The 18606-nt window shown below is 39.9% G+C and overlaps 1 protein-coding gene across 1 annotated transcript in view; it reads left to right on the plus strand.

Moving 5' to 3' along the window:
* LOC132912618 (protein jagged-1) overlaps positions 1-18606 on the plus strand; it is a 56451-nt gene that overhangs the window by 33958 nt on the left and 3887 nt on the right. The window contains exons 3-5 of the mRNA XM_060970185.1: positions 6573-6864; positions 16352-16970; positions 17610-18250. Of these exons, the coding sequence (XP_060826168.1) occupies positions 6573-6864; positions 16352-16970; positions 17610-18250 (1552 nt within the window). The remainder of the gene's footprint in view (positions 1-6572; positions 6865-16351; positions 16971-17609; positions 18251-18606) is intronic.

Genomic DNA, 18606 nt, shown 5'->3' on the forward strand with positions numbered 1-18606 from the left:
TATTAGTAAATATTTGGCTATGGTATCTAATATAATTTTACTCGATCTTTTGTTTATTCCATTCTCTTTGTGAATAAAGTATAATAAAGGAGAAACATATCTGATGGGATACGAACATAAAGAAGCGAGGAGAATGGCAAATTTTCATAAAGCAACCTTTGGAGAATGGTTTGCGATTGGCATTGTGTTACCGTTAAGTATGGAGTTACGAATGCGCCGAGATGATACAGTACAATGAATAATAATATATCGCAACGATTTTACGTAAGGAACTTTCACGAAATAAATTGGCGTAATCGTCGTGTGGATCTGAGCCGAAATTTGAACACGGAGGCTCGTTCGAATGTGTACACCCTTCGAAACACATTTTTGGAGGAGAAAGGTAAAAGAAAGAAACCGATTAAATATTGGGCAGGCTGTAGATATGACTACTTTGTATATAATTAATGTTACTAATATTTTCTATACGTTCAAGTGGCTGACAAAAACAGATATTTGATCTCAAAATAAAATACAAACATGCAAAAATAAAATTTGATCGACGAATTAGTTCGCAATGTATTGGATTCGAAAATTGCTCTTCTATAACAGAAGAAAAGACGTGATTTATCACATTCGCTTCTTCCAAAACCAATACGATCTTCCTTCCATTCCAAATGCGCGGTTCACATACAGAACACTACATTCGCAAAATCTCATAACAAAACCCGCAATTTGTCGCTATATGCTCAACTGCACGTTTGAAATATATTTTAATTTCAAATTTTCCATACCGAGTGTTTATGGAAAGACATAAAGCCGGGACGAGGGTCGTCGAAAGAAAGAAAGTAGGAAGCCTCGCGGAATAAATCGACAAAAGACATAAACCATTCACGGCTTCCCGGATCGGTGGCGGGCGTGCTGGAGGTTCGTTTCTGCTTAGTACGCGTCCTCACGTACCGCTCGTTCGATCTTTTCCGCGAAACCAAAGACACGTCGCCTGACATAGAGAAAGAGAAGGCGTTCTATTCGGCGTACGTAAGTACGTACGTGTAGTTACCGAGCCACACGATCGACGTGTACGCGTCTACCATCGACGAGCGCCACGATGCGATGGAACGACAGTCAACGTCAGATAGAGGTTCCTCAACCATTTCTACGTGCCCGCTACGGCTTTTATCCGTCCTTTTCGGCTCCCAGCAAATACACCTGATTTCCACGTTGCGATGCTCTGATCCATTACCAAAATGATAAAAACGCTGACTCATCGTGACTATAAAATGTAGATAAATTGATTCTGAAATCTGTAGACAAACTATAAGACGTTGTTCTCAGTTTCTATCATAAAATTAGCTGAAGTTTTGATGCTTCTATAGCCTGGCTTATCACACCTAACACTGTTTGGTACGCTTTACACCGTTATACTTAACACTGCAAACACTTACGTTTAATACTGTTTGAAGCTTCCGGACCGTAAACCGTATCTAACAGAAAGCTATTTCCGATGTTTCGCTAACATTGTAAATAACTTCACGAGATCTTGAAATTTCTAACTCAATAGCAATCCAATTAAGATTTGGTATGAACGAGCTATGCGACATAATTACAATATCGCATCGATGACAATGTACCAACATATATGCCAGCGATTACAAAAGTGATCTAAGTCGTTTATTTTTCATTTTGAGATACTTAAAATTTTGGTTTTGAAGCATACACTGAAATACATTTAACGACGTGACAATCAACTCAATCCTATGGTTTAGCTTCTAATAATTTTGGAAGATCGTTTCAGATTATTGTAGTATAAATAGACGCAAGATGAAATAAGTGATAAACTCCTTTTCTTTTTAGATTCTCGACTCGGACCGCTTTTATAATCACCGGCACATATGTCTGATTTATATTTCTAATAACACAATGCACACCGTCGTGCTATCCCGTTATTGCATACTTGTCTGCATTGTATCATTAGATATATGGATTTGTCGAATGACACGATATTGCTGGTGCAAAATCACATTACCATAACGCGTCTGAAATCAAGTTTAAGAAACACGCGTGCTCGTGACGATTAATGTCGCGAAGCCATAGGAAATTAATTAATTGATCCTGGAACCGCATCTTACGGAATAATATCCGACTTAATGAATTTCCTACGCCCACGAAACCGGACGACCCACGTCCATGGATGGATCGATCGATGATCGAGACCGCCGGTGGTCGGATCGTGACTTTTACCCGCGATCCATCCGATAATTTATTACACGCCTGTGCGAGGACGCGGCCGCGCTCTTTAAACGCGTCCGAACAAAACGAAGCCCGTTGTTTTGCTCGGTGAAAGGCGAAAGGGGAAATTCGCTCGTAACGCGGTTTTCTGCGGGACACCCACGCAAATTCCTAGACGCTTCGTTTGTATATACTTCGTTCGCCGTATTGTGACAGAGTGGTGAGTGGATACTTTCCTCGATGATGGAACAAGGAAATGCAAATTTTAGAACTTAGATGCGATGTATGCTGTGACGAACATAGGCATAATGGATAGGAATACATAAATAGGAATACAGTGGCTCGCGAAAGTGTTTGAATACTTAATGTAGAAACCTTTTATGAATATTATCTTTAATTTATTTATGAAAACATTTGGAAAGTTCATGGAAACTCTAATGAGACCAAACTATCGCGATTGCGTGTATTGATAAAATCTGAAACGAATGTAAAAATGCATATACTAGAAATTACAAGATATTTATTGCAAGTATACAATTTGCAAGAATCGTGAATTTTCCAAAAACTTCGTATAATACAAATAATATGTTCGTAAAAATCGAGGAGAAAAATTGGAAAGGTTAAATAACCTGAAAAATAATAAGAAAGACACATTTCCTCTATTGAGTGCCCCTAATCCATTTCTCCCGACCTTTCGCGGAAGTGCAAAATTCCCGGGGCCGACCTGGACAGCACAAAGAGCACCGTTGTAGCCAATCCTCGTCGAGCCGGGTGTCTCGTGCTAAATGTAAAGTCGGCTCACTCGTCGCTGCCACTACCTAGAGCAGATGAGCGCTAATTGGTGTTAATTGGTGGCTCGCTTGGGGCCCGTCGTTCCCACGCCCGCGACTTTCATGCTCGCCTTTTTTTCTCTCGCACCTCGTACATATATTCTAATTCGTTCGTCCGTCGCGTTCACTTCCACACGTCGCAGCATCCAGCCGGTTCTTTGTGCCTTTGCAGCTCGCGAACCGTCCGACGTTTCTTCATTGTCCAGCCGTCTTAATCGATATGAGTCAGCGCGTGGATTACGATCAGATAAAATTTCTATTATTCTGACATTTTCGTGGCGTACGGATCGAAACGTTTCTCTTCTTTCTTTCTTTCTTTCTCTCTCTCTCTCCCTCTCTCCCTCTCTCTCTCTCTCTCTCTTTCTTTCTCTCTCTCTTTCTTTCTCTCTCTTTCTCGCTCTCTTTCTCTCTCTTCCTTTCTTCAACGGGACAGTTGATGGAAGAGGGAACGAATGGAACGATGAATTTCGAAACCTTAAAAGAGAACGATCCGATCGATGGTAAATAGAAAATGACAGCTGAACAGATTCGAGTTATTCTTCGAGCGAGATGGATCGGCTGCTCAAGGCCGTTTTTCGGATTATATCACACAGCATCGTTTAGCTACTCCATCATTCTACCTTTTTGTCTTTTTGCTTTTAGCGCTCCTTCCGTTGTACCCTTCCTGTCAAAGAAGCTTTTAGAGTAATCGTAAGCAGCTACTAATTTTAGAATAACAGTTACTGTTTTCTGGCAGTCAGGTTCTTTTATGTAGCCGAGTTATTTGAATTCAAACAACTTGACGTGGAGTGATTTGATTTAATGAGAAGGATAAATGGAAATTTTAAGTCAAGAAACAACAGGTTCACATTTGCAAAATAATTTCAAGCTACTTGGACTCGGTAACTTGGCTAATTTGAACCAAACTCAAAGAATAACTCGCACTTTGAATTGTATTAAATATTGTTTGAAATTCACGACTTTCTACGGTTAGTGGGAGAAAATATGGTAGTTTCGTATTATATAGACAATATCGTACTTTTACTCGCAATATTTTTATTAATTTAATATATTCTTTATAAATACTATATACTTTTTATCGCTGTTAGTCGGAACGAATACAAGGAATTAGCCTGTCTAGCTTTACTTCAACCATAAAAAGAAATAATCTTCACTTTACCCATAAAACGATATATATTATTAGACAGCAACCAACGTTTATTAATTTCAATGTCTTTAAGAAATTCAAAAAAATCGGCTAATAGCTTTTAAAGACACACTTTCACACAATCCTAACTGTATCGAAAGGAAGAAAAAAGAAACCAACAATCGGAATTCGTTTCAAAGGTCTGTCTCTCGTGGGTGACTGAAAATCACTGGGAATCACCGTCGAACAGGTTCCACGATCGTTCGCTGCCAAATCGGTCGAAGCTGAGCAAAAACGTGGAGTTTCCAACGGTGGAAGTGTCGCGCCGCTTTAGGAAGCGATTTGTCCGCAAGAAAGGCGCGCGACATTAGCCGCGTTATCTAAGTATTTGGGTTGCCAGCGGGGGAGAATGTTTTCGCTAATTTGTCGATCGACAGTTCAGTCACGATCGAACGGTTAGCCGGTAATATTGAATAGGTCCTGGACAGAAAAGGAAATCGATCAACGAGGGGAAACAACACGGTTCCCACATGTATCGTGACACGGAACGCTTCTTTCCAGCGCGGAACCCCGCGTGGCGTACCACTGGCTCGCTAATCGAAAAGTAGGCTCCAGAAGAGAAATAAGAGAAAGAAAAAGAGTGGATCGTTGAAAAGCACGGAAGATATCTATTATTCGGCGTCGTTTATTATCCTCGGATCTCAATGCGGCGGAACGGCAACTCGCAGCTTATTTTTCACTTTCCACCAGTTCCATCGACTCAGCCACCCCCGTGGTCTGAGTGATCACGCGAAACACCTGCGGTTCTAATTAAAAAGTCGAACGAAGAGCTACAGTGCTTGGACTCGTCCCTTCTCTCATTGTCTACCAGCGAGAATCCAACCGAGTTCATTAAACCGCGCGCACACACGAGTGAGCACACGCGAGATCTTCGATGCGCTGATCCTTTTTTATTTATTTCTTTTTTTCTCCTCCACGAGACCGGTTCCATCGGGAACACTTCCAGCTTTCTATCGTACAACCCAGACCCCTGGACACCCCTTTGGGATCCGTTGCTGGTCGCGTTTGCTGCTGCTGCTGCTGCTGCCGTTTCTGTCTCCGTTTCAGCAGCCTCCGGACGAACAGATAGCCGCTGTCTTCCGCGACAGCGCGATTGGAATTTATTTATTGCATTAGCCGACCGTCACTCACGGGCCTTGATTGGTGGTACCAATCAGGTACGGCCGTTCGAGAAGAGGCAACGTTGGTCAAAGAATCGGTAGACCAACGAACGCACGCAAACTCTCTCTGTGGCTGTAATTATTCTGATTTGTGGCGACACATTGAACACAGGTGTCACGGGTGAAAAATACGCCGGTGCTCTGATTACAACGACGATCAGTAATTATCAGAGACACGGTGGCCACCTTTTGATGGAACATTTGTTTTAATACCTGCTGGTTGTGTTGCATCCCCGGTGGTCGGACGTCGCGTCCTCCTCCTCGGGTAGCTCGGCTACTTTTTTACTAGATTATCGATGAGCTCTCAAGGTGTCTCGGTATAGTGGAGGGATGATTGAATGTTGCGTTTAATCTTTCGTAGACGTTCAACATTCGAGTTCGGTTCGACGCCAATCAAAAGATATTGATGGAACATACGAACGTATGTATATATGTGTAGATTGATCGGACACATATGAATCGTAAACTGGGTGATTTAGGAATGATTTATCCGTGATCGATGATCGTATGCCCGAAGATACGATGAAAATAGCAGAATTAAATTTATAAAGTATCTGGAGGTGGAAAACGGAAGTAAAAAATTGATAATCCTATTGTGGCGTAATACGGGAGGTTACCGAGGGTCAGGAAGCCCTGTGTTAAATTTGCAAAAGTGCATCTCGGAAGGTTCCACTTAGAGGCCACACTGGCTAAGGAATTATTCAAGCTGGCCAAGGGTTAATTGCTGGCTTCATCAAACCACCTCTCTTCCTCTTTCGAAGCAGCCCTAGACAAGCGTGACGTCATCTTTCCGTATTCGATTCGCGTTTGCCGGAACACGACTATTCAGCATATACTGGTTACAAAATACGTATAAAGTAACATAACGTAAAATGCAGTGTAAAATATGAATAATATAAGGTACAAGGCTATAACGTAAAAGAAAGTAAAAACCAGATATAAAATAAACTAAAAGCTATGAAAGGAGAATTAATTTTAATTTACAATTAACTTTTTTCAGAATTATTTATTCGTATAATAAAATAGTAAAGTATAGCAGAACAAAGTAAAGCGGGAAATATAAATAAAGGATTATTTTTATCTTATAATTGCTAATTTCCAAGAGCTCTGGGAAATTTCCCAGAATTCCTAAAATCCTTAGTTAGAAGATTCCCAGCCTCGTTATCGAATTTTTTTCTTGGCTCGCAGAGGCAATTCACGCTGATCCTGCAAGCGAGAGACGAGGCGAGCACAGGCGTGATCGAGGAAGCGAGTTTCAGCGGCATTGTCCTGCCAGGACCCACGTGGCACACTCTCAATCATGAAGGAAGAAACGCTCATCTAGCTTATCGCGTTCGGGTCCAGTGCGCGGACCATTATTACAACGCGACCTGCACGAAGTTCTGCAGGCCGAGGAACGACATATTCGGCCATTACACCTGCGACGAGAATGGCGATAAGGCGTGCATACAGGGTTGGAAAGGCGCCGATTGTGAAATAGGTGAGTCAATTCTCACATTTCATTTCAACGTATTAACATTGCGAGTCTGATTGCATTAAAAAAAAGCTTATCGTTGTTTTTAAAAGAAAGTATCTCAAACTTAACGTTGAGACAATTGTCATGTCCATTGAACATTACAATATTCCTCCTTTTCCAAATTTCGAAAGATCGAAATACTGAAATTTGAGAAAAGGAAGCTAATATCATATCACTTTGCGTTTGCAGTTAGAAATATTATTCGTAGCATTTTAAACTCGCATAAATTTAATTCTAAAGGCTTTATCAATATCTACTATATATCAGCCCTTTGTTATCACCTGGAACTAGTATATCCGCTTTGTATTTAGGACGAAGAATTCACACTTTAGATTCTTAGAAATTTAATTCTGAATACTCTGCTAATATTAGCTTCTTCTTCCTGATTTCAAATACTCGTAACGCAAAATTTAAAAAAGTGGGACCGACGTTAATTCACTTCGACATTAGCGTTCGTAGCTGTTTTAGAGTAGACATTTCAAGATGCACGTACATAAATATCCATATACGATTATTTTATGCAGAGAGCGAATATCCGGAAGATTTTCGCTTTCCCCTTCGCGGTTTGACACGACTTGACAAGCACGCTGGGAAACATACATACGATCGGTTCCATGGATTGCTGGATAGGCATTTATAGCCAGAGAGAAGCGTAATTGTTTTTCGGTTCCGAATACACTGTACACAGAAACGGTCAGTTTCTCGGTTATATTTATTGCAAAGAGGCGGCGAAGCTACGTGTCTAATTAATCAAATGTACCTCGAGGAAGCACAGAAAAGTTACTTAGCTTCGAGTCGCATCGGTATCTCCGATTAAACGGTTGTATTCGACTTAAAGAATCGTTCTTACGTATATACCATCTTACCCGTTAGGAATAATTATTATCATGAATTAGAATCTAAAGCCGCCACTATTTTATCCCATCGTCTTTGCTAATCGAACGCACGTTTTCATCGTGAAAAGCCAAGGAAAAGAAGAATTTATGTATATTTCTCCGCTCAGAATTCGAATTTATCGATTTATGGTGATTTGCTTTAACTGTATTTGCTTTAGAGAAGTTTTGATTAGTCGACCAAGTTGATCGACCTTAACCGTAAGAGAGACTCAAGCAAATATAATATATCGGAAATTTCACATCTTAAATATTGCCATTAAGTTGGATTTTCATGTAAAATCATATCTTCATGAACGCACATAAACAATTTTAAAATACATATAAAAATTATAAATTTCATAACGAATATTTTATTTTGGACGGTCCGCATATTTTTCAATATTACACGTCCTCTGTATATTTCCATAATTATAATATTCATGTCTCCTAAAAAATTACACCTATGTATCTAATTTCTGTTACTAAAAATGGAAGAAATTTTGACGACGAAGAAATAATTAATTCCTAAATGGCTCATTTTAAATTCTTCCTAATTTTATTATACCATCAGAGGGAGAGAATTAAAAATTACTTGTAAAATATTCGATTAAAATTTCCTTTACAATTTCGAACAAATGGAAAATAATTTAATTGGTTCTCGAATCATTAGATGCCTAATATAAACGCGGTTTTTTTTTTTGGTTGTAGCGGCAGCCGTCCGTGAGAAAAGCGAGCGGAGCAGAGCGCGAGTCGCGCGACTACTCGAGACGCGAGGTTTTACGCTTCGAGGATCGATTAATTATTCCTTCAGCCAGACGTGGCGAACAAAAAAAGACTGGTGGAATCGTTTAGCCGCCAATATCCTGGCAAAGACCTTACGCTTCGTTGCATACGTAACGAGATCTTAGCGACGACAAAAGCGTGTTACTCCGTCGTTTCATGCCAGCTTTTTGCTATGGCTCTGATTTTTATAAAATAGTAATCTACTTTTTCGTTTCTTCTCCATCCCCTCGATCGTGTGTCGTTCCGCTCGACTACGATCAACACGTTCTCTTCCTTTGTCTGGTTTTAATGATTCCGGTAATTGAAAATCGTTCGATAATTTAATGACTGAGGTTACGAAGGTACATTGTTTTAACGGTGATGGAAAAGGCCGTTTAATTACAGCGCACTCCGATCTGTTTTCGATCGTTTTCAGAATAATTTATTTTTCCTTGTTTAGCATTCATTTATTGAAGTGGCGTACTTATACGTCTATTACAAGTAATGAATAGTCATTTGTAAATTATTTATTAATAGGATTTTTGCTAAGGTGGAGTTGCTAATAGAATTTAAATGTTCATATTAGCCACTAATCAAGAGGATCGATATTACATTATAATAAAAAGCTCTCCATCAGATATTTTATTGTTGTTGTAACTTCCGAAATATTGCAAAAAATATACCAAAGATATGTTACGTAAATCATTCAAAAGTAAGACCTATCTTGTAACTATAATTCCACCAGGGATAATCGTTTGATTTCCAGAGTTAACATTATTCTAATCGAGTATTCTAGCAGAAAAATGAAAAAAGTTTCGAAAAGTAGATTTGACGCAGATATGAATCAATCTTACCTCTCTAATTTCCCACTTTCGACGATAGAGAAATTATCTCCTTTTCGAACTTGGAGAAAAAGGAAAGATTCAAAACTGATAAGAGATTGAATAAAAGTTTGGAAAATGTGGAGAGATTTTCGCTAGAGTTCAATGGCTAAAAAGATAAGCATCAAGCTGTTAGATGCGAGAAGCTCGTTCCACGTGGAGCTTTTATCGAGACGAAAAGCGCGAGTCTCGCAAGTGTCTGATAGGCAAAGATGCAAACACGCGGCACAGCGAAACACACGAATTATCTCGAAGCGTGCCTTAATGGGCGGACGTTAGACGCATGTCGTACGATCGTATAAAGGTAGAGAGCAGCATCACGCCAGATCCCCTAGCACAATGCTGCCTGGGCTAATACGCCAGCTCTTTCTTCGCTGCTTAATCGTTACTTCCGCCTCCCCGTGTGTGTGCTGTTTATCCGCGTGGTACGTTTTATCCCCCCTTCGAGAACATCGTTTTCGAAAGGCACCAGCTATGTAAACGCTTAAATCATCCTCGAATCTCGTAGCATTGTTCGAGAAGGTATGGTCCCCTAATGGTCACTGAAAGGGATTCATATTTCGTATCATAGGAAAACGAAATGATAAAAATTGAACTTTGTGTGTCACTTGATACTTAGAAAAGTGTGTTTCATATTCGTAAAGTTAAGAACGTTCAGACTGTTTAATCTTTATTCGTTCTCTGTAAGAATAAATGATTTATGGTTAGAAATTAATTTCTTGTGTGTCGCTTAATAATTGGAAATACGTGTTTCATATTAGTAAAGTTAAAAACGTATAAACTATTTAATCCTTTGTAAAAATATATGATTTATAATTAGAGATTATATTTTTTAACTTATATTTTGTTTCATTTTACTTTGCTCGCGTTATTTTAAGTCTTTTGTATATCTCCATATTATTTCTATATTTTGTTATTGTATAATTGTTCTAATACGAATCGATCTGTTTACGACAATATTGCGAGTTTTAAGTTCTTAGAAAAACGTGTGAAACAGCGAACAGCTGTGATCTTCATAATAGTGAAAAAAATTCCAATCATAGAGAATTAGATCGCAGGAAAATAGTATTTTTATATATTCAGAATGTAAAAAATGAGAGTAACTCTAATAGTAACTATTTATAAAAGCTTTTTTTAATTTCCGATTGTCCTTCGATAAAGAATTTTAATAAGTCTATTTATTCCTTTTTGCATGAATATATCATTAACGATGTTTATCTAAGCGTCGTTCAAGAATCGTCATATATCTTCCATTTTTTATCTTTCGTTTCATATGCAAATGCCAAGTATAATCGTTCGTTAATTATATATCCATTAAGACCGATTATCTATCCAACATAGATAACAAAAGGCTCGTAGGATTTTTTGAAAGGCTTAAATGTGCTGGAACAGTTGAAAACGAGCTAGAGAAAGTAGGACGAAGCACTATTAGGCTTTTCTGCGGTATAGTAATTAGCAACCGCTGTGATATCGTGTGAAACCGAACTGTTCGGGCTTGCGGTGCTCGAGGGCAATAGGAACTGTGACAAGATGCTCGTCAAATTCAAAGAATCTCTTAAATTGCTCGTTCAACTTTAACAGAAAACAGTGGCTGCCTCGAAGACGCAGCCGGTTTCCCTTGACACTGTGAACTTTAAGATCTTCTCGTTTGCTTAACGTCTGTTTTAATGCTCCTTTTATCGATGAGATTATGGTCATTCGACTTCGTTAACTTCAAAGTGCACAGTAAAAGATTCACGTGATTAAACACGACTTTCCATAGCCATGACAGAAATTTCCAAGTTAACATAAGAATTGATATAAGAACGCATATGCTGGGCTTTGCGAGGAGACAGAATTTTACGACGTATCGAAAGCGATAGAACTCGAATCTATAAAAAATTTAATTACAATAATTTATGAAGAGACACTTCGATCTTCTCGGCCTCCTTAAAACCTTACAGTGCGAGGCAAACCACTCACGCAATCATACACATTTTTTTACAGCTGTGATACAATTTTTCCAACTAGTTTAACTTATATACGTACTTCTGTAGCTACATGCTTCTAAAAACAGAAAACGTTCATTAAAATCGCTAAGAAAGAAGATCAAAAGGGTCACCTAGACTCCGATTCCATAAGAAACATAAATATTTTAAGTACTGATCGTGAAATTCATTTAAATAATTCCACGCAATAATCCACGTAAAAATAATAATAATCTACAGCGAATTTATGAAAATGAAAAATAATCTATAAAGAAACACAAATATTTCATGAAGCAAATTGCTAAATTCGTAAACAAGTTCACGATAGATATGTAATAAAAATAACAGTAATCTATATCGAGTCTATCAAAAATAATAGCAGTCTATAAAAAGAGAAATTCCGTTATCTCTGCGGTGGAACGAACCGGGTCGCATCCCCTTGACACGGAATTATTGCGGCGACGGTTTAACGATGCAGGAGGATCATATTATCGGTATCACAATTAGACACGTTCCACTTTCGTCGAACGCAAGGGAAAAAGGAAAGGACAAACGATCCCAATTAGGGACTATCGGTGGAAATCGTGTACTCGTGAGACGACGAGCCGGTCGGTCGTTTACGAGAGATGAGAGGAAAGAGAGAGATGGAGAGGTAGAGAACTGGCTCCGGCATTTTTGTCGCGCTGTGAAAGGTCAATACGAGAATTTCACTCGTGCATCGTCTTCACACGAGCTCTATGCACCGACCGCATCATGCAACACACCGTTCCTTGTCGAGAGTACAGCGTATTTCTAGGCTCGTAGCGCGAACGTTCGTTTGCATTTGACCCCTTTTCACCACGATCGTAAAATCCTTCCATACTGCTCTTTTACGAGGATCAGAAGCGTTAGAAGAAAGCGTTGGAAGGAAGACCGCGTTTAATATAACGCAGAATCGCCGTGAAATTAAATGCTGCGTTAATCACGAACTTTTGACTTCGTTCATTGCTTTGAGACACAAAGTTTAATCAAGTCGAAGAATATCGATATTATTTATTACGTCATCTACTTCCTCGTTAGGAATTGGAAAGTTTAGTTGAAACAGAGGATGTTTCGCATAGAAAGTTTAATTTATAGGAAAATTAACCGATATGTAAATTTATAGTAAAAGTAGCTGGTGGGTGAGATGTACATATGAGAGTGCGCTTTTATGCACAGTCTTTGTGTTATTTGGCGGATGATGAATTGTACAGTATCGTGGCTAATAGCGCAAGATAAGCTAAATGTTGGTCGTTTTATGGAGAGATTATCGGTCGTTGGTGGCAAAGGTAAAACGGTTGAAGCGGTTGCGCGTGAAAGTCGTGAACCTTCACCTGTAATCCGATTCTTCGCGCATCTGTTCCGTTCACCAGATCGGGGGAATACGAAAATAAAGAAACCACGGTGTACGAAGATGAATTGCGCGGGTTAATTCGCCTACTGCCGGCGGATTAGCAAAAAATTCCACAGACGTGTAACTGTAGACGTTCCCGGGTAGATTTATAGAGCCTGAACAACGAGAGAACGGTACTGTACGCGAAGCGTTGTTAATGTTGAGGATCCTACATTCGAAACGGTTTACTTCGACGAAATAGCCACAGTGAAAGCTCTGTTAATTGCTTTTCGCACGACCAACTTGCCAAATTCGTCAAAATTTCACGACTTGCGTTCAATTAACACGTTTTCTGCCGCTCTTTATCCAAGAAATCCGACCATTACAGACCGTGCGCAAATTTTAAGCCTTTTACGCAATATGATACGCGTTGTTGCAACAGTAAAGCACGTGTAGTTTGTTACTTTCTGTACGATATATTGTACACAAGCATCTTTGTTAGATTTTATTTAGTTTAATTGTCACGAAATCGTCACAACTTGATACGACAAAAAAGAAACAAAATTCAAAAAACACCAGAAAAATCTATATCGATTGAAAATGAAAACTCGCTACAAGAAAGTTCTGTATAAATTGAGAATGATAAATATGTTTGCAGTTGTTGAAAAACTAATACCTTTGGATCGTGTCAGTTTTGAAGTTAAGGTGCGATATGTGACACTGATCCATTCTGACGCATTCTGTGACTGCTAGTGAACATGTTTTACCACTGTTTTTTCGTCATTTATACAAATTATACAACTTCCTTCTTATAAAAAAAAACTCATTTAAATTCATAGGACTAAATCTTTACACTACTTGTAATGATCAAATATCGTCTAAATCTCTAAACAAAAAATTTAGGGATTTACATACATGTAGAATCTCTACTAAACTATTACTATTAATTGAAGTATGAAGAATCGTCACAATCGTTAGAAAACTTCCGCTAATCAAAATTACCTTTACCAGCCATGTATTCTTCCACAAAACTGATCCACGAAAAACATTCGATCTGAGACAAACCAGACGAAGCCGTAGCGCATTCATCACGGTAGATTTACTCGATTTGCTCGATTTCACGGCCAGACTAGCGCAATTAGCGCACCATACCGTGTTGCAGTCGATCGAACTCCCAGGCATATCCCCAGTAATCGACTTGCCTAAACGAAGCGCAAATCGTCGGTCACGAGAGCGCGATCCTCTTTCTCTTTCAACCCTCGCGCACCTGTTGCGTCGCTGATGAAGAAAAAGAGGGCTCCACGGTGAGTTCATCTAACCACCGTAGATCGAGCACACTCGCTTCTTCCCTTGATCTCTGCGCCGTAATTGACCAGGCGCGAGTTGCCCGCGAGGGAAATCTTCGCGTTCCCATCTTCCACGCAACAATTGGAAGCCGGATAGCACGGAATCGATTGGCGCTCAGTGGATGCAAGAAAACGGCCGGATGGATCATTACGTGGATCCGACGGGCCACGAACGTCACGCTGCAGTCGCATAAATATACGTAAACGTTCGTTGTCCGCGCGAGAACGAGAAAGCTCGGCCATTAATCATTAAAGATTCTGCGAGCCAGTGTGAGTCCCTCGTTTATATACATTCTCCCGTACGTGCGAATGTATGCACACATATACCTATCTTGAACAGGTTAAAATATGCAGCTGCACGTCGTGATTGGTGTACCCTGTGGTTAAGGTTGAAAAATAGCTGTTAGCCGCGTGTAAGCGTAAGATGTCCTAGATTTAAGCAGACACCGGTTGACAGAGGGTTTCGCATACGAATCGTTTAAGTAGCAGTTGTTGCGTGAAAAATAAATAAACTTTGAAATATCATCGTCAATGTATGTTATTATAGATGATAATTAATTTGAGATATCTACTCTCACAGCTCTATCAATTCTTCGAATAAAATAATTATCTCTAGTAGTAATCTCTATTAATAGTAATGGTGATTGGAATTACTATTTATATAGGATTCCATATATTAAATGGTATCTGCCTACTCTATAGCTGTTCGTCATCCCGTTCGAAAATCGTTGGTGAAGCCGAATCAAATTCATCGAAATGACATCGAAGCGATTATCACTCAGCTATTTCTTCGTAGAATATATATAGCGTAGTGGAGAGTCGGTGTAATATGCGATTCCTCCTCCGGTTCGAGGGGCCACGGTTAACGGTAAAGAGTCAGCAAGAGTCGGCTAAAAGTCGTGCGGATACGTGTGTGCACACGCGTGTGTCGCCACGGCGTGAGTTTTCGTTTCATGGTCAGAAGGATAATCCTTCTCTCTGTCACTTCTCATCCGTCTTTCTGTCCCCCCGGCTAATTGAGTTGCTCCGGCTCCGGCCACGGATCTCTGTCACGTTTCATTTTCTCCCGTCTCCGTTTCACCGTCAGCGTCCGAACGACGGAACTGTCGTTTCCACGGATACGGTGTACGTCTGTTCGACCGTAGACGAAATTGGATTTCGTCATTCTTACCACCTGTAAGAAGGAGAACTCGTACCTGTTATATCCCGCCATCCGTCCTCTTCCTCCACTCTTTCGTCTCTTTTCTCTCCTTCCATCTTTTCATCAGATGGAAGGACACGCCGATGCTTCCCAGAGGAGATATATGAAACGTCGGTGATCGTATAATCCGGCGGATGAACGCGACCGCGGAAAATAATCCGACACTTATGCCTTCGTGACCGTGGGCGGATTAATCGTTTGTGTTTTAACTTTCATTCACGGACACCTTTTGTACCGCGTTATAGAGCGCCGGTTATTGTTCGTCACGACGAGATTATTCCTTTGGAAAGTCCCTTGAATTATGGCTGCCGGTGGCTCTTCTTTTTCTACGTTATTGAAATCCCGGTATGTGACGCTCGAGAGAACCGGGGAAACGGATAGATGAAAATAAAATATCTTCGCGATACTATGTTCATGAATTGTAATAAGGAGGTACACGGTTTTTCATTGTAAGTAGCTTGATAAAGGAATTGGGGAAGCTGGAATGTTGGATTTTTAAACAGCACACAAGTGGAGGTAGATTAGAGTTGATATAGTTATGGTGCCATTATGTGTGATATGTGAAACATTGCGAAATCTTCTTAGGAATAATGAAACACATCGTGATTATATTGACAAGAATTGAAACGAATCTGAAAATGTATATAGAAACTATGAGATATATATTGCACAAAGATGGTCAAAATATTTGAACAGTCAACTATTCGCTGTATCAGCAGGCTACGATATTTAGTGAGACCACTTTTGATCTCCGACGGTATCTACACACTAGAGGCGACTAAGCTACAGAAACCACCATGTACACCACCTGTTATGATAATTAAATCTGTGAATTTTTATGCGTCTATAAAAAATGCAAGGATGGAAAGATGCATGTCCAAAATAAACCACTCGTTATAATATAATATAATATAGAGGGGAGACAAATATTTATCTAGATTTCCATTCTAGTTTTCCATTAGTCATATTCACAAAAATACCAATTTTCATAAACATTCGTACTCTGATAGTAATAAAAAGGAAACTAAATAATATATCGAACTAACCATCGCTCAAACTATTTTTCAGCCGTTTGCAAGGAGGGTTGCCACCCCGTGCACGGTCACTGCAACGTGAGCGGCGAGTGCAAGTGCCGACACGGATGGCGCGGTGAACTCTGCGACCAGTGTACCCCGTATCCAGGTTGCAAGCACGGATACTGCAACGGTTCCAGCTGGCAGTGTATCTGCGACACGAACTGGGGTGGTATCCTCTGCGACCAGGATCTCAATTATTGCGGCACGCACGAGCCCTGTCAAAACGGTGGGACGTGTGAAAATACGGCGCCGGATCAATACAAGTGCACCTGTCCCGAAGGATTCTCAGGACCAACCTGCGAAAAAGTCGACAATCCCTGCGCCTCCAATCCTTGTGCCAATGGAGCGACCTGCAGAGAACTCGGGGAGAGTGCTCACTGTGAATGTGCTCCTGGATTCTCCGGGCCTTACTGTGGCACTGATATCGACGAATGTGCGTCTCAACCTTGCCAAAATGGAGGCACTTGCGTCGATGGAAAGAACGAATTCGTGTGCAACTGTCCAACAGCCTGGCAAGGTATCCTTTGTCAGTTCGACGTGGACGAATGTGCTCTGAAGGAATCTCCGTGCAAAAATTCGCTGACTTGCGTGAACCTTGCTGGTGACTACAAGTGAGTACGATTTTTATTGTACTTTGTTTCATTCTTATATAGAACTTGGAACGTTGACGCAAGTTCTGCTTCTAGTACAGATAACTTTAGAATTGTTACAAACTTAATAACGCATGAATTAAATACCTGATCTAATATTAGGATAATGTCGAAGTTTTCACATTTTGTGCTCAAGAGTTAAAGTAATTTCATTTCTTCCGAACTTTCACAATTTTACGTCGGATAGATTAATCAAACAATTTATAGTTGCTCTTAATATTTCAAACTTCTCAACTAAAAGAATCAATATGTATTGTTCATATTTATTGACAAACTACATTTTCCTTGAGAAGTTCGAAACGTGGGCAATATTATTGTTCGCCTGAGGGAACCCTATGAATTGTAAAATTTATCGTAAAATTTCATTTGTCTTATTGCTAAACCTGTTGCTGTTACGCTACAGAATGTATTTAACTTGCAAAATTTCACTAATAATATTAGCACAACTGTGCAAGCCAACACAATAGTGTAATCCTCCGCAAATATTCACATAAATAATTCTTCTCTCCAACAGTAAACTTTAAAAGAAAAATACTAACATTTATAATTTATTACTAATTTTTCTCGATCATTAACTCAATCCTATTGGTCTGATCTCAGATGTCGCTGCAGGAGTGGTTTCACAGGGAAGAACTGCACGAAGAACATCAACGATTGCATCGGCCAATGTCAACATGGGGCACTGTGCATCGACCTAGTCGACGACTACCATTGCAGCTGCACCGCAGGATATTCGGGCAAGGATTGCGACGTGGACATCGACGAGTGTGCCTCAAAACCCTGTCAAAACGGCGGAGAATGTAGAGACCTGGTGAACTCTTACGAATGCGTTTGCCCAGTCGGTTTCACCGGATTCCAATGCGAGATCGACAGAGATCACTGCAGTCCGAATCCATGCAGAAATTCCGCACCCTGTTTCAACACGCAAACGGATTACTACTGTCACTGTCCTGAACAATGGCAGGGGAAGAACTGCTCCGAGCCAGCGGCTCACAATCCACAATTTGGCGTCATGGATGAAGAATCTGGCTGTGGTAGCGAAGGTACTCCTTGTGGAGGCAGAGGCAAATGCACTGGCGGAAGGTGTATTTGCGATGCTGGTTACACCGGGATGCATTGCCACGAGAATATCAACGACTGCAGAGGAAGTCCTTGCTTGAATGGTGGAACATGCGTCGATCTGGTTAACTCGTTCCAGTGCATCTGTAGGGAGGGATGGACTGGAGATCTGTGTGACCAAGGTGAGTGATCACGTTCAATTCTTTTGGCTTCGTTCGAAGTTACAATGTCTTTATACTATAATAAAGTACAAATGTAAATATGAAAAAATGATCGAGAAATGATAAGAGTTCAGTGTATAAAATATCAAAAATGAATTATATATATATACAAATTAAAAACTATACATAACATACAGATATGCGTATAATGTTTACGATCATTCAAGTTCCATTTCGTTATCAGTCTATAAAAATGTAAATTTATATAGGCATTCATAGTTTAATGATTACAATTATTAATATTCGTGTCGATCCATTAATTGTCGATCTTTCTTCGAAATTGCTGTACGATTCTATGAATTTTCCAAATATTCGAC

This window comes from Bombus pascuorum, chromosome 12 (genome assembly GCF_905332965.1).
Source record: "Bombus pascuorum chromosome 12, iyBomPasc1.1, whole genome shotgun sequence".
Lineage (NCBI taxonomy): Eukaryota > Metazoa > Arthropoda > Insecta > Hymenoptera > Apidae > Bombus > Bombus pascuorum.